This window comes from Callithrix jacchus, chromosome 5 (genome assembly GCF_049354715.1).
Source record: "Callithrix jacchus isolate 240 chromosome 5, calJac240_pri, whole genome shotgun sequence".
Taxonomy (NCBI): Eukaryota; Metazoa; Chordata; class Mammalia; order Primates; family Cebidae; genus Callithrix; species Callithrix jacchus.
Genome location: NC_133506.1, coordinates 5,653,694 through 5,670,097, shown reverse-complemented (window position 1 = coordinate 5,670,097; position 16,404 = coordinate 5,653,694). Strand labels below are relative to the sequence as shown.

Here is a 16,404-nt window from a genome sequence, read left to right as displayed (position 1 = left end):
CCAAAATTGTTTATATTCCAAACTTATTTTGCACTGTGAAAGATACCAGCCTTCCTCATCTCATCAGAATTTATAATTTCTATAGAAATCTGTGTATGCGTTACTTTATGGTTCAGCCACAGCAAACTTACAGAGAGCAGCAGCCCCCAGGGATACAAATGCTGCAACAACATGAAATCATAGACAGTTGGTCAGGAGGCCACGCATCTCAGGTTGTGTCCAAACACTGGAAGCTGAGGTAGTTACTGTCCTCGATAGGTATGTCAGCCTCAACACCAGTGTCCTTCCTGCTGATGGAGAAACAGATGGCAATAAAGGGTTTCAAATGTGAACTTGATATTCCTAAACCTATCAGGAACCTGAATTCCTTATATTGGGTTGGCCTGTCCTTGATTTTCACTGTTGGTTGTTTGAATGCTTTCATCTCATCTCTGCCTGCCCTCCTATCTGACTCAGGCACTGAATTGCATTATGGAAATGGTAGAGAAAACAAGGCGCTCTATGGCAGTTCTGCGGCGCTGTCAGGAATCAGATCGTGAAGAACTCAACTACTGGAAAAGACGGTACAATGAAAACACAGAGCTGAGGAAAACGGGGACTGAGTTGGTCTCCAGGCAACACAGCCCTGGGAGTGCAGATTCTCTCAACAATGGTAAGGGGGAGAGTCTGCAGGGAACCCAGAATAGATGTCAGCCTTTAGAGCCCACCAATATGTCACGGAAGACTTTTTCTAGTTTACTTTAAAGGAAGGTGGTACTCAATTGTGGATTTAGGGAGACTCAGGTCATTATGAAGAGTAAATGAGAATATATATGAAGCCCCTGGCATGTTTTGGTATGTGGTGGTTGGGGTGGGGGGTGTTTGTTTTGTAGAGACAGGGTCTTGCTGTGTTGCCCAGGCTGGCCTTGGACTCTTGGCCTCAAGTGATCCTCCTCCCTCAGCCTCCCAGAGTGCCAGGATTATAGGCCTGAGCCACTGCGCCCAGCCTGGTACCTGGCATGTTAAAAAAAATGGTAATTATTCTTCATGGAGAGTATTTGTGATTTTGTTCTGTCTTTAACTCTCTCTACATATATGTGTGCTAGGTGTTGGTCAAAGAATGTTTGGTTGTCAAATTCAGTCTGGGTATCAGATATACTAGGCACTCTTGTGTCATCACTTCTATTTCTCACAGTAGCCCTAAAAGTGTTTATGCACCTTCCCTCCTCCTGTCCCCAGCCCACTGTCCAGGAAAATACCACTCAGTCTACCATGGCCTGGTAGCCTCCTACAAAAGGGTTTACTGTACTACGCTGGGTTGTCCCCTCTTGCCTTTCTGAGTCTGAAGCAGAAGCAATCCAGAGTACATCTAGCAAGCCTCAGTTACTCCTCTCAGAATGTTCCAGCACACTCACCCAATAACTGAGAAGATACCCTATCCAAAGGCACAGCTGAGTGACAGGCCATCTGTGATCAGACTCTTTTCCCACCTACTCTGAGTTCCCAAATGTTCACCACAGAGAGTGAGTCTCTTATGACAGACCTAGCGTGTTCTATTAAAGGCAGCCATTAGTGTCTCAAAGACTGTAAGGAAAACTCAGCACTTTGGGAGGCCAAGGTGGGAGGATCACCTGAGGTCAGGAGTTTGAGACCAGCCTGGCCAACATGGCAAAACCTCGTATCTACTAAAAATACAAAAATTAGCCGGGCATGATGGCAGGCACCTGTAATCCTAGCTACCCAGGAGGCTGAGGCAGGAGAATTACTGGAACCTGGGGCGGGGTGGGGGCTGCGGCAGCTGCAGTGAGCCAAAATTGCACCAGTGAACTCCAGCCTGGGCAACAGAGCAAGACTCTGTCTCAAAAAAAAAAAAGTCTTATGTTCTCTGGGCACATTGTCTCTCATGCCTGTAATCTCAGCACTTTGGGAGGCCGAGGCAGGTGGACCACTTGAGGCCAGGAGTTCAAGACCAGCCTGGCCAACATGGCAAAACCCTGTCTCTGCTAAAAATATAAAATACATGGTAGCACATGCCTGTACTCCCAGATAGTTGGGATGCTGAGACACAAGAATTGCTTAAACCTGGGAGGTAGAGGTTGCAGTGAGCCGAGGTCACGCCACTGCACTCCAGCCCAGGCAACAGAGCAAGACTCTGTCGCCCCAAAAAAAAAAAAAAAAAATTATATAAATAAATGAAAGTCTTGGCTTATGCAGAAATCCATGGTGTGGATAGTTATTTAAGTAAAGTGCTTTGGTGATTTAGAGAGAAATTGACGAGAGGCTTTGTATGGCATTATTACTTTTCCCATTTAAATTAATGCAATGTAAGTTCCACTACCTGAAAATTTTTGATTCACAGTGTTTTCATGTACAGATTTTGCTCAGACAGCAAGGAATGTATTTAGGTATTTATTAAAGGATGCATAAATAAGTGCAAAAACCATAAGGAAAAGAAGAAAATGCTTATCACAGAGATCAGAAGAGTTTCCTCTGGCTGTGTGGGCAGAAGGTGCAGAGTTAGTGCGTTCTAGCTATGTCTTCGGACTATACTTAGGACAGGATTGTCGGTCTGGCTAGCATTATTTAAATATTACTGTGGCTTGCCATTACTTGCCTCTTAGGGATTTGTGGTTGCTGGTACTGTTCTCTTTCCTGAACTGGGCTTATGATATTAAATTGTATATTAATATTTTCATCATGTTAACATTTTATGAACTTGTCAGCCATATAATATTTTGCAAGTAAAAATTTTTATTTATTCATTTATTTTGAGACCGAGTCATGCTCTGTCATAGAGCACAGTGGTACAATCTCAGCTCACTGTAACTTCTACCTCCCAGATTCAAGCAGTTCTCCTGCTTCAGCCTCCTGAGAAGCTAGGATTACAGGCACATGCCGCCATGCCCAGCTAATTTCTGTATTACTTTTTTTTCCCGATACGCAGTTTCGCTCTGTCATCCAGGCTGGAGTGCAGTGGCGTGGACTCGCCTCACTGCAGCCTTCACCTCCTGGGTTCAAACAATTCTCATGCCTCACACTCATGAGTAGTTGGGATTACAAGCATGCAAGCTACAACGTCTAGCTAATTTTTATATTATTTGTAGAGACAGGGTTTTGCTGTGTTGCCCAGGCTGTTCTCAAACTCCTGGCTTCAAGTGATCCACCCACTTCTGCTTCCCAAAGTTCTGGGATTATAGGCACGAGCCACCATGCCCAGCCGAAAATTTTTAAATAGGGAAAAAATACTTATTCAGCTATCAGTTTTTCCTCAGAATGAGAGTCGACCTCACATTCCAGGCCATTCTCTGGATGTCATGATTCTGAGGCTCAAAATCTGAATATAGTCCGGCTGTGGTGGCTGATGCCTGTTATCCCAGCACTTTGAGAGGCAGAGGCTGGCAGATTGCTTAAATTCAGGAGTTCAAGAACAGCCTGGGCAATATAGTGAAGCCCCATCTCTACAAAAAATAGGAAAATATGCTGAGTGTGGTGGTATGTGCCTCTAGTCCCAGCTACATGGGAGACTGAGTGGGAGGATAGCTTGAGCCCAGGAGGCAGAACTTGCAGTGAGCTGATACTATGCCACTGCATTCCAGCCTGGGCAATAGAGCAAGACCCTATCTCAAAAAAAAAAAAGAATCTGAATATATATGTTGAACGAGTTCAGTAAGCAGGCAAGTTTGGGAAAACTGTGTCTAGTTAAGCCCACAGCAGATGAACCTCATCCATTGTCACAGGGCTTCCAGGCAGCTTTCTAGTGGCATGTGTGCACCATGAAGGGTGCCCACTCTCTGGAGGTAGGCCTCTACTATTGGAGACTGAAATAAACAGAAATAGGAATTAATAGTAGCTTTTCAGGGCAAAGAAAATTACCAAAAATGTAGCATTGTTAATACCTCTGGCAAGAAAAAGAGAACATTAGAAATCTACCCAACTCATATATCCAAATCACAAATTTCAAAAAGAGTGAACAGAACAAGTAGAGAGATTGAAATATTGAAATAATTCCAAAAAAATTACCAAGACCTGCAAGACAGTTCCAGGTTGAATCACAAGTAGACAGCACAGGAAAATAGACTCAGTCATTTAGCATCATTGAAATAAGACGATTCTGAAGGAGAATTATTTTAATTTAGAATTCTATACCTAACCAAAACAATTGTTAGATTAATAGCCTACAATTTTTAAATTTTTATTTTTTTTCCTCTTTTTTTTTTTTTTAAATCACATTTTAGGTTTTGGGGTACATGTGAAGAACATGCAAGATTGTTGCATAGGTACACACATGGCAGCGTGATTTGCTGCCTTCCTCCCCTTCACCTATATCTGACATTTCTCCCCATGCTATCTCTCCCCTACTCCCCAACCCCCCCCGCTGTCCCTCCCCTATTTCCCCCCAACAGACCCCAGTGTGTGATGCTCCCCTCCCTGTGTCCATGTGTTATTTTTTTTTTAAGAGATGAGGTTTCACTGTGTTGGCCAGGCTGGTGTCAAACTCTTTTGACCTCAGGTGATCCACCCACCTCGGCCTCCCAAAGGCATGAGCCACCGCATCTGGCAATTTTTTTTAATTATTGTTTTTTGAGACAAAGTCTCACTGTCGCCCAGGCTGGAGCGCAGTGGCACGATCTCAGCTCACCACAACCTCCGCCTCCTGGATCCAAGCAATTGTCCTGTCTCAGCCTTCCTAGTAGCACCACTGGTGCGTGCCATCATGCCTGGCTAATATTTTTTTGTATTTTTAGTAGAGATGGGATTAGCCAGGATGGTCTCGATCTCCCAGCCTCATGATCCGCCTGCCTTGGACTCCCAAAGTGCTGAGATTACAGACGTGAGCCACTGGGCCCAGCCAATAGCCTATAATTTTTTAAAAATACACCTCCTGCCTGCCCTTTCTCACAGTATCTACTATAGGATACTTTCACTCTGTGAAAGTAAATCAGAAAACGGGAGACAGTGAATTGCTGAAACAGGATCAAACACAAGAAAGGAAGGAAAGGAATCCCTAGGCCAGTGAGGGAGAGCCCTGAGCATTAGTGGCAAGGCAAGCCTAGAAAGCACCCGGTTCACGCTGGAAAAGCCCAGAAGCTTGCTGGAGATTTCCGTAAGAAATGAAATTTATAAAATGTTTACACACAGGAGGAGAATTTGAGATTCTAAATCTCATAGAAGTAGATTCTTAGAGAAGTAATTATATAGCGGCCTGGAACAATGGCTTCCACCTATAATCCTAGCCCTCGGGGAGACTGAGACAGGAAAATTGTTTGAGGCCAGGAATCCAAGACTTGCCTGGAAACGCTGAGACAGTGAAACCCTGTCTGTACAAAAAATTTAGAAAGGAAATTAGGTGGTCATGGTAGTACATGCCTGAAGTCCTAGCTACTGAGAGGCTGAGGCAGGATGACCTGAGCCCAGGAGTTCGAGGCTGCAATGAGCTATGATCATTTACATCACTGCACTCCAGCCTGGGTGACAGAAGAAGGCCCTGTCACACACAAAGTCATTTGTAAAAATGCTGCCTCTCCTCTCCCCACATCTTTTCATAGGCTTAATGGTTAACAATGTATTCTTGTAGAATTTTCTATGTACATATTTAAAGATAACGTTTTCTAATGTCTTATTTTGAAATTTTTGAAACACATAGAAATATTGAAAGAGACCAGCCTGGCTAACATAGTGAAACCTCATCTCTACAAAAATACAAAAATAATAGCCAGGCATGGTGGCACACACCTGTAGTCCCAGCTACCATCCAGGAGGCTGAGGCAGGACAATCACTTGAACCCAGAAGGCAGAGGTTGCAGTGAGCCGAGATCACTGTGGATACTAATGGGATATGGATATGAAGGAGAAGGATCAGTTCTCGGGAGAAAAAGCCTCTGAGACTCTACTTTCCTTTCCTTTTTTTTTTTTGGACAGAGTTTCACTCTTGTTGCCCAGGCTGGCATGCAATGGTGCAATCTCTGCTCACTGCAACCTCCACCTCCCAGATTCAAGCAATTCTCCTGCCTCAGCCTCCCAAGTAGCTGGGATTACAGGCACCCATCACCACGCCCGGCTAAGTTTTTGTATTTTAGTAGAGACAGGGTTTCACCATGTTGGCCAGGCTGGTGGTCTTGAACTCATGAGCTCTGGTGATCCACCCATCTGCCTCAGCCCCCCAAAGTGCTGGGATTATTGTGTGACCCACCGCTTCCAGCTGAGACTCAAGTTTTCTTAGTGAACCAATTGAAGATCATAACTTCTGTCTCTTTCAGGTTTAGAGATATAAGAACCATTGCTCTGGCTTCTGAACATAGAGTGAACATATCCCTAGCTCCCAGGCTGTCCTGAGTAAACTGAGAGATTCCTTTAGTGTCAAGTGCTTCTCACCTTTTACTTTTGTCAGAGAAAAAATGCTGAGGACCAGGCAGATGCACAGGATATGACCAACGTCGTACCGATAACTGAAGCAGGGTGGCTTTTCCTTGGTTGTCAGGTTTCCCCAAGTCCCCACGAGTAAATAAATATTTCTTATGTTATTTTCTTATTTTATGAGTGTTATGTACACTCAGACCCTTTCTCCTACCAGTTTTTCTTATTTAAGTTGATAGTGATGTAGTACTTGTTCCTTCATTTATGTTTCTGTGGCTGTTTCTTTTGTAGACTTCTCCCTGTGTTTATTTCATGGATCTCAGTTTCTAGGTGTTTCACAAATGACGTGAATCAGGAACCTGATCTATGTTAGAGAGAGCTCTTTTGTTTTCCTTTTATTAGCCATGGTGATGGCACTCCAGAGAGCCCTGTCTCACAGAAAGTATTAATACTGTCAAAATATTAAGCTTACTAGCCTGTACGAGGTCCCCTTTTGGGGCAATGAAGATCTTCTGGATTAGATAGTAGATATGGCTGCACAACACTGTGAATGTACTAAGTGTCACTGAATTAAAAAGTTTAAAATGGTAAATTTTATGTGTTTTACACAGTTTTTTTTAAAGCTCAAAGAAAGTAGTACCCAGATACTGACAACATTAAATTACTTCAGTTTTCACACTTCATAAGCAGTAGAACCATTTTCCATAAAATATGTTGTATGACACCAGGCACGGTGGCTCATATAATCCCAGCTATTCTTGATGCTAAAGTGAGAGAACGGCTGGAACCCAAGAGTTCAGGGGTATTGTAGTGAGCTATGATTGCACCACTGCACTCCAGCCTGGGCGACAGGCAATAATACCCCATTAGGGTTTTTAAATTTTATTTCAAAATCACAATAAGCATATATGACAAGTCACCCTCCACCCCTGTGTCCTTCCCAGCAAACCACTGATATGTTTCATTGGGGAAAAACACATATTTTGAAATGCAGCATTTCAGATCATAGTTGTGTTGGGGTTTTTAAAATTTATTTATTTATTTATTTTTCTTTTTTGAGACAGAGTCTTACTCCATAGCCCCAGCTGGAGTGTAGTGGTACAGTTTCGGCTCACTGCAGCCTTCGCCACTGGGGATCAAGCGATTCTCTTGCCTCAGCCTCCCGAGTAGCTGGGACTAGAGGCACATGCTACCACACCAGTTAATTTTTTTGTATTTTTAGTAGAAACAGGGTTTCACCATGTTCCCTGGGTGGTCTTGAACTTCTGAGCGCAGGCAGTCAATCCATCCACCTCCCAAAGTGCTAGGATTACAGGCGTGAGCCACCACGCCCAGCCTGTTGGTTGTTTCTTTTCTTTTTTTTAACTACTTTTTTTTTCTTCTTAGTTCAGTTCATAAGCTAAGACACTTTAATGGAAACTTCCTTAAACCACATGTAAGGATTCAGAATTGCCAAAAACAAAAGCTATATTCCCTGACACATATACAGGGCAGTGCCAGAAACCTGTGCGTGGTGGGGACTATTGAATTAGATGTGGACATACATACACATGCATATAAATACCTATGTGCACAGGCCAGGCACAGTGGATCACTTGAGGTCAGGAGATCAAGACCAGCCTGGCCAACATGATGAAACCCCATCTCTACTAAAAGTACAAAAATTAGCCAGGCATGGTGGTGTGCACCTGTAGTCCCAGCTACCTGGGAGACTGAGGCAGGAGAATCACTTGAACCCAGGAGGCAGAAGTTGCAGTGAGCCAAGATCGCACCACTGCACTCCAGCTTGGGCAACAGAGCAAAACTCTGTCTCAAAAAAAAAAAAATCTGTGCACTTAACGTTTATACATTTATATTTTAGGAAGTACTGTACTTAAAAACACATACATGTTTATGGGGGGGAAATTAGGACATAGTAGGTAATAAAAAGAAGAAAGTAAAGATCATTTTTAATCTCACCACTTTGAAATGCTGTTAATTTGATTGGGGGGGGTGTTTTAAAACTAAATATTTACTGTACTATGTTATAATCTGATTTTTAGCCCTTATATGAGAGTTTTTTTATATACTAAATACATGTTTGAGTCTAAGTGGTTAAAGAGAAATCTGATCATAGACAGCTTCTGACCCTATGCTTTTTATGTCTCTTCTGCAGATTCTCAGAGAGAATTCAACAGCAGGCCAGGTACAGGATACGTACCTGTGGAGTTTTGGAAAAAAACAGGTATGTGTCTTACTGCTCGTAGATCATGTGTACTCACTAATTTTGGGGAGCAGAGAACAGATAACTGGGCGAATAGTTGGTAACTGAGTCTTCTGGTTGTGTAATAACCTGCTCCTCAGAGCTCTAGGCTCCTGCCTGTCCCACCCTGGCTTGTTCTGCATGTCTCCCCGACTTCCTGTCTTGTTACTTTGCAGGTCAGAAGTTTGGAATAGCTCCTTCCAGTCCCTTTCACACTCTTCCACTGGGTCATGCTGAGGTAATAAGTACCTGTTGGCATGCCCTGTTTCTGGGCCAGTGGCAGTGTTCATTTTGCCTGATCTCTTCACTGGCATCTACAGTACACTGTGTTCACACTGCTGCCACATTTGCACCCAAATTCTGCTCTGGGCACAGCTCTGTAATCCCCCTGTGCTTTCTTTCACCTTCACTGTGCCACCATAGTCACAGCTGTTCTTGGTAGGCCTCCTTTTTACAAGAATAAGAAGGGTGGGGACAGCCTATTCTGTAAGTTCGGGGATGAACGTCACATCTCTACCATCAACATTATCCAAATACTAGGATTCTTTTCCTTCTTGCCTCCCCATCCTAGTTTCATTTTTTAAGTCCAATACAAGTTTTAGTTTTTTTTACTAAGATAAAATTTATTTCTATAAAAATGTAATACCTACATTCATAAAGACTATTTTAATAGCATCAAGACAGTAGTAAATAAAGATATGAACAGACACATTATACTATGAGAAATACAAATAAACATTGCAAAATATTTTTCCTTACTAGTAGTCAAGATAAAGCATCTCTGATAAATTAGCCCTCAGTTATTGACAATTTTAGAAGACCTTGTTGATGACACTCAATAATTGGTCAGAGGTTTATGTAAGAAATTAACGGAGTACCTGCAAATTCTTGGAATCTTTCCTCACTTTCATGCCTTTGAATGTTCCCTTTCAAAAACGGAGCCGACTTAAACACAAAGTATTAAAGAAGCAACAGTGTGGGTGGGGTGTGATGGCTCACACCTGTACTCCTGGCACTGTGGGAGGCCAAGGTTGGCAGACCTAGCTACCTGCGGGGCTGAGGCAGAAGGGTCACTTGAGCACAGGAAGTCAAGGCTGCAGTGAGCCCCTGTGTTGCTGCACAGCAAAGTATGATTTCACCATTAAAAACAATTTGGGAAACTGCATGTAACTTGTAAAAAGCCTTGCAGTTGAAAATGGGAAAATGTATATTATGTTAACAAGAAGTGGAATAAAATTTTGGGAAATGAAAGATCATCATAAGGTGGAGAGAACAATTACTATACACAAAATTGCTCTCTCTTTTTTTTTTTTTTTGAGATGTAGTTCTGCTTCACCACCCAGGCGGGAGTACAGTTTCACAATATCCCAGGTTCAAGTGACTGTCCTGCCTTAGCCTCCCAAGTAGCTGGGATTATAGGCACCCACCACCATGCCCAGCTGATTTTTTTTTTTTTAAATAAAGATGGGGTTTCACCATGTTGGTCAGGCTGGTCTTGAACTCCCGATCTCAGGTGATCCACCCGCCTTGGCCTCCAAAGTGCTTGGATTACAGGCGTGAGCCACCATGCCCAGCCTGATTTTTGTATTTTTAGTAGAGATGGGTTTTCACCATGTTAGGCTGATTTCGAACTCCTAACCTCAGGTGATCCACCTGCCTTGGCCTCCCAAAGTGCTAGGATTACAGGCGTGAGCCACCATGCCTGGCCACAAGATCTCTTTAAACCTTCTGAATTTATTCACGTTGGAAAAGCACTGGGGGGGGAGGGGAGGGGGAAAAACTAGTGACTTGGATTACTTGGGAGATACCTTCGGTTAACTATGGTTAAGAGCCCAACTTCAGTGCTGGCCAGCTAAATTTGAGTCCTTGCTCTGCTTCAGTGCCATCTATGACCTTAGATGACCCCCAGCATGATAGGTAGCCAAACTGAGATGATTACTAATTCATCTTAAGCTGAGGAGTTAAAATGTACCTGAGAGCACTGTTAACGCTGGCTCAATAAGAGGGATCTAATAAGAGATCTTAGGAAGTTTCTTGGCCTCTGGGATGAAGACTTTCTTTTCTTAAGGCCAGAGCCATCAGATGGAAAGTTGTTTCATGGCAGCCTAGAATTCTGTGTTTGAACCTCCCTTGAGCCTCTGCCATGTGCAAGAGGTAAACCATGAGGGAGTTTCCTTAGGCCTCTGTATTGTCTGGCCTTGTAGACTCATGTCGGGAGCTATTATATTAGAACTAAAGAGTCACATTCTCATTGGGCTGAGGCTCAAACACATGAAGGTGTTATTTGCGGTGTCTACACTAGGGAAATAATGCAGGGCATTGGTGATGGAAGGAAGTGATCAGGAACCAGGTGGGATGATGGTAAGTGGACAGGATTTAAAAGTCCAGGGCTCCTGGCACTCTGCTCAAATCTATGTTTTAGCCCATGTTTCTCCACCTAGTCTTTTCCTTTTTATTTTTGGCAGGGATTTCGGGGAGGGGAGTAGTGGCTGGAGGCCTCTTAGCCTTATTTATTGAATTTCCTCGAGCCATTTTTCACCTAGATGCCCTGGAGGCACCTCAGCCGTCTCACTTGCCTCCACACTAGCTTTGTGTGGCATTTGCTTAGCACTGCCATTCTTCTCTTTCACCTCCACATCCAGGCCCCCCAGTGCTCCCAAACTTATTCTGCCTCATCTCTTTCTCAGTGCCACTGACTCCTGCCTAAATGCAGCCTCTTCTCTCAGCTTAATCATTGCACCAGCCTCCCAGTTGCTATCTCTGTCTTTAATCTTCCCTTGCATAGAATCTTTTGTGAAGTTTCCTTTAGAAAATAAGATCAAGCTGGGCAGGGTGCCTCACTCCTATAATACTTTAACACCAACACTTTGGGAGGCTCAAGTAGGAGGATCACTTGAACCCAGGAGTTCTAGATCAGCCCGAGCAACATAGTGAGACCTCATCTCTACAAAAAAATTTAAAAATTAGCGGAGTATGATGGGACCTGCCTGTAGCCCTAGCTACTCAGAAGGCTGAGGTGGGAGGATCCTGATTCAGAGGTCAAGGCTGTAGTTTGCTGTGATCACAGCAGTGCACTCTAGCCTGAGCAGCAGAGCAAGGCCCTGTTTTTTAAAAAAAAAAAAAGAAAAAGAAAACCAGAGGTCAAATTTCTTAGTCTGGCACGAAGACTTTGCAAACTCATTTCCATCCACCATCTCAACCAAAATGCATTGTTTTGATTCTCCCCTGCCCACTGGAGAGCTGATCACTTTTCTCCTTGGAACTCTATTCTCTTTTTTTTTTTGAGATGGAGTTTTGCTCTTGTTACCCAGACTGGAGTGCAATGGCACGATCTCGGCTCACCGCAACCTCCGCCTCCTGGGTTCAACAATTCTCCTGCCTCAGCCTCCTGAGTAGCTGGGATTACAGGCACGCGCCACCGTGCCCAGCTAATTTTTGTATTTTTAGTAGAGACGGGGTTTCATCTTGTTGACCAGGATGGTCTCGATCTCTTGACCTCGTGATCCACCCGCTTCGGCCTCCCAAAGTGCTGGGATTATAGGCGTGAGCCACCGCGCCTGACCGGAACTCTATTCTCTTATAGTGACATAACATGTCATGAGAATGTGGCCTGTGTCTGGTGACCCATATCCACAGTCCTAGCTCAGGGGCCACCTCCATCTACGTACCCAGCCAGCACCTACATGGATGGATGCATGAGTATAAATATCATGTATTCCTCCCTGTGTAGTTTTAGAAAAGATCATCTTATGTCAGCTCCTTTCTTAGAAATGCTGTGGGGTGGGAGGGAAAAGATTTCTCGGCCAGTTGATTTTACTGTCACTTTCTTCTAGAAGAAGCTGTGAATAAGGTGAAAATTCAGGCCATGTCAGAAGTACAGAAGGCTGTCGCTGAAGCAGAGCAGAAAGCCTTTGAAGTGATTGCAACAGAGAGAGCACGAATGGAGCAAACCATAGCGGACGTCAAGCGGCAGGCCGCAGAGGACGCTTTCCTCGTCATCAACGAGCAAGAGGAGTCCACAGAGGTCAGAGCTCTGTTAACCCTGGGGGCTGGGGCAGGCAGCTGGAGTGACCACGCCCGCTTCCCTGTACGCTGAGCAGGAAGACGCAGGCAGTCTGCTCTTGAGCTTGATGATAATTTTTATCCAGGGCCTGAAGAGTTTTGGTTCTCACACTAAGACTATTTTACATGCCAAGATAACAAATTATTACATCGTATTTTTACACACATACACATAGAGAGAGAGGCTCAGTGTATGGGTTAAAATTTTGGGAATTCACCCTAAAAACAGAGTTTGTGTAATTGCACGATGATGATGATGACCAGCATTGACAAAGTTAGCTTACTGTGTGCCAGACACACAGCGAAGCTGCCTGTTTTCTTTTTGAGTCTCACATTGGCCCTATGAGGTGGATAATGCTGAATCTCTAATTCACAGATGAGGAGACTGTGGCTCAGGGAATGTAACTGATACACTCCGTCAGTGCTGAAGTCAGGGTAGGGTAGAGGAGTAAGAACGTGCAGGGTCCTTTAGCATCTAGAATTTTTAAAAATAGGATCGCTGGCTTGTGGACTGAAGTAACAGGTTGGGTATATCTGCCTGATTGCCCAGGACTCAGGGCCCAGGACTTGGTGATGGTTCCGTACAGGACACTTGGATACTACAGTGAGGAGAAAAATGCACAAACTGAAACAAAAACAACCTGTACCAAAACATTCGAGCAGCCCTTTCCAATTTCATGCCGTTTTTCTATAACTTTCATTTTAGTCATTTTTTAGCTTTAAAACAAGAAACGGGTTTCTTTCTGTAAGTAGGTAGATCTCATCTACTGGACGGGAGACCAGCTGTCTTTGGGACATTCTCTTGAAGTTAAAAATTCAGGGCCAGGCGCAGTGGCTCACGCCTGTAATCCCAGCACTTTGGGAGGCCGAGGCGGGTGGATCACGAGGTCAAGAGATCAAGTCCATCCTGGTCAACATGGTGAAACCCCGTCTCTACTAAAAATACAAAAAATTAGCTGGGCACAGTGGCGCGTGCCTGTAATCCCAGCTACTCAGGAGGCTGAGGCAGGAGAATTGCCTGAACCCAGGAGGCGGAGGTTGCGGTGAGCCAAGATCGCGCCATTGCACTCCAGCCTGGGTAACAAGAGCGAAACTCCATCTCAAAAAAAAAAAAAAGAATTCACTCTTACCAGGGTGGAGTGCAATGATGCAGTCTCGGCTCACTGCAGCCTCCACCTCTGGGTTCAAGTGATTTTCCCAACTCAGCCTCCTGAGTAGCTGGGACTACAGGTGTGTGCCACCATGCCCAGCTCATTTTCATATTTTTAGTAGAGACAGGTTTTTGCCATGTTGGCCAGGCTGGTCTCGAACTCCTGCCCTGAAGTGATCCACCCGCCTTGGACTCCCAAAGTCCTGGGATTATAGAAGGACTTTTTCTTTTAAACAAACCATAGAAATGTTACTTTCTTGTCGTTTATATTGTCCATTTCAGTATCGTGCTGTCAGGCATAGCAGTGTGCAGCTGAAAATGCCTAAATACCCTGTGGGGGTCACCAAAGATGTGGTGAAATAACTTACTATAGCTCTTCAATATAGTTACTGCGGGTTGTGAGAAAACAGTCTCTTGCTTACAGAAAATATGAATTTAAAAAAAAAGAGAAATCAGTCTATTTAACCCCCCTCCCTTTTCCTTCTCTCCTCCTCCTTTTTTCTTTAGAATTGTTTTTTGAGGCTGGATGCAGTGGCCAATGCCTGTAATCCCAGCACTTTGGGAAGCCGAGGTAGTAGAAACACTTGAGCTCAGGAATTAAAGACCAGCATGGGCTAGATGGTGAGACTCCATATCTGCAGTTGGCCAGGCATGGTGTCGCACATCTATAGGCCAGCTACTTTGGAGGCTGAGACAGGAGGATTGCTTGAGCCCAAGAGGTTCAAGGCTACCATGATCGTAACACTGCACTCTAGCCTGGGTGAGAGAGCAAGACTCTATCTCTTTAAAAAAAAAAAGGTGATGACAACGGCAAGATGAGAGGGAAAGAAAAGAGAATTGTGCCAGGCATGGTGGCTCACGCCTGTAATCCCAGCACTTTGAGAGGCTGAAGCGGCTGGATCACCTGAGGTGAGGAGTTCAAGACCAGCCTAGTCCCCCATCTCTACTAAAAGTAAAAAATTAGCCATGTGTGGTGGCACATGCCTATAGTCCCAGCTACTTGGGAGGCTGAGGTAGGACAACCACTTGACACCCAGGAGATGGGTTGCACTCCATCATGGGCAACAAGAATGAAACTGCCTCAGATACAAAAAAGAGAATCGTTTTTGAGAGTGATATATCTGTTCTGTTCTGTGTGTTTAATTATGTATCTATAGCCATCCATATCAGGATCTGTATTTGTCTATATTTATCTACTTTTATCTCTGTGTTTAACTATATCTGTCTCCAAAGGAAAAGTATAGCTTTTGGCTAAGAGCATACATCCTGGATCTGGACTGCGTAGGTTTAAATCCCAGCTCTCCATTTTCAGAATTGTGCTTTTAAAGAATTGTAATTTTAAACAAGCCTCAAAATGGCCTCCAGGTGAGGTGCACACCAGCACCCATCCCTGCAAAATCACTTTTAAAAGCAGGGAAGGGACAGAGAGCCTGTCCTTTGGATGAGCTTGCATTGGACTAAAAGGGCTGATTCCTGACCATCAAGAATATTCATCCAGAATATTGTCGTTGAAATTTAGCAGGTATCCTGGAGTTTCTTGTTCATCTTGTGAAAGGTGGTTTGGTATGGGGGAAGAAGGAGGCCAGGACTGGAGGTTAGAGGCCCTGACTTCTGATCCCACTTCCCTCTCACACTGGCAGTGCACTCTTCTGGGAGTCAGTCTTCGTCTCTGTTTAATGAGTATAGCAGCTCCCGTCCTATTGGTCTGATAATTACTAGGGAACAGGCACAGTAGCCCTTGCCTGTAATTTCAGCTCTTTTAGAGGCCAAGGTGGGAGTGTCCTTGGAGGCCAGGAGTTCAAGACCAGCCTGGGCAACATAAGGAGACCCTGTCTCTACAAAAAATTATAGAATTAGCTGGGCATGGTGGCACACGCCTATAGTCCCAGCTACTCAGGAGGCTAAGGTGGGAGTATGGGAGGATCTCTAGAGTCCAGGAGGTCAAGTCCAGCCTGGGCAACAATAGCAAGACCCTTTCTCCAAAAGAAAGTAAAAAAAAAAAAAAAAAAAAAAAAAAAAAAAACCAGCAGCAGCTTTGGTTAAGTCAGATTATCAGTAAAAACAAAGAAGATTATTTCTCTAGTGAGAGATGCAGTATCAGCCAGGTGCCTGTAATCCCAGTACTTTGGGAGGCTGAGACAGGCAGATCACTTAGGCCCAGGAGTTCAAGACCAGCATGGCCAACATGGCAAAACCCAGTCTCTAGTAAATAGATATTATATATATATATATAAAAATACAAAAAGTAGCCAGGCATGGTGGCACATGCAGAAAGGAGCAGGATAAATGTTAGTCTTTACACGTGGTCTTAGGATAGACGGCTATTGGGGGAGACCCTGGCACAGAGTTTGGTTTGGTTTCTGACTATTAAAATCTAAAAGATGAGCCTATGCCTTCAGCAGAAGAGATGGCTACCTGTCCTAGGCACCCTTCATTTCATTGTTCCTGTCATCCAGCAGTTAAAGAGTTTTCTTGTTTTACAAATGAAGGAAACTCAGAAAGGTGTATATTTCTCATAAACAGCAGTAGAGGGAGAACTTGACCACAGGTATATGTAGCTCCAAAGCTAGGGTTCTCTACGTGCAGCCCCTTGTTTTACTGTGCAGGGGATGAATGC

The 16,404-nt window shown here is 44.1% G+C and overlaps 1 protein-coding gene across 5 annotated transcripts in view; it reads left to right on the top strand.

Moving 5' to 3' along the window:
- The window catches only part of CBFA2T2 (CBFA2/RUNX1 partner transcriptional co-repressor 2), a 150,155-nt gene that overhangs the window by 128,988 nt on the left and 4,763 nt on the right, over window positions 1–16,404 (top strand). For 4 of the 5 annotated variants that reach the window (XM_002747273.6, XM_054255127.2, XM_078371107.1 and 1 more), the window contains 3 exons: window positions 457–652; window positions 8,489–8,557; window positions 12,409–12,599. In XM_002747273.6, the coding sequence (XP_002747319.1) occupies window positions 457–652; window positions 8,489–8,557; window positions 12,409–12,599 (456 nt within the window). The remainder of the gene's footprint in view (window positions 1–456; window positions 653–8,488; window positions 8,558–12,408; window positions 12,600–16,404) is intronic. The other variant, XM_017971835.4, reaches the window with a different exon arrangement.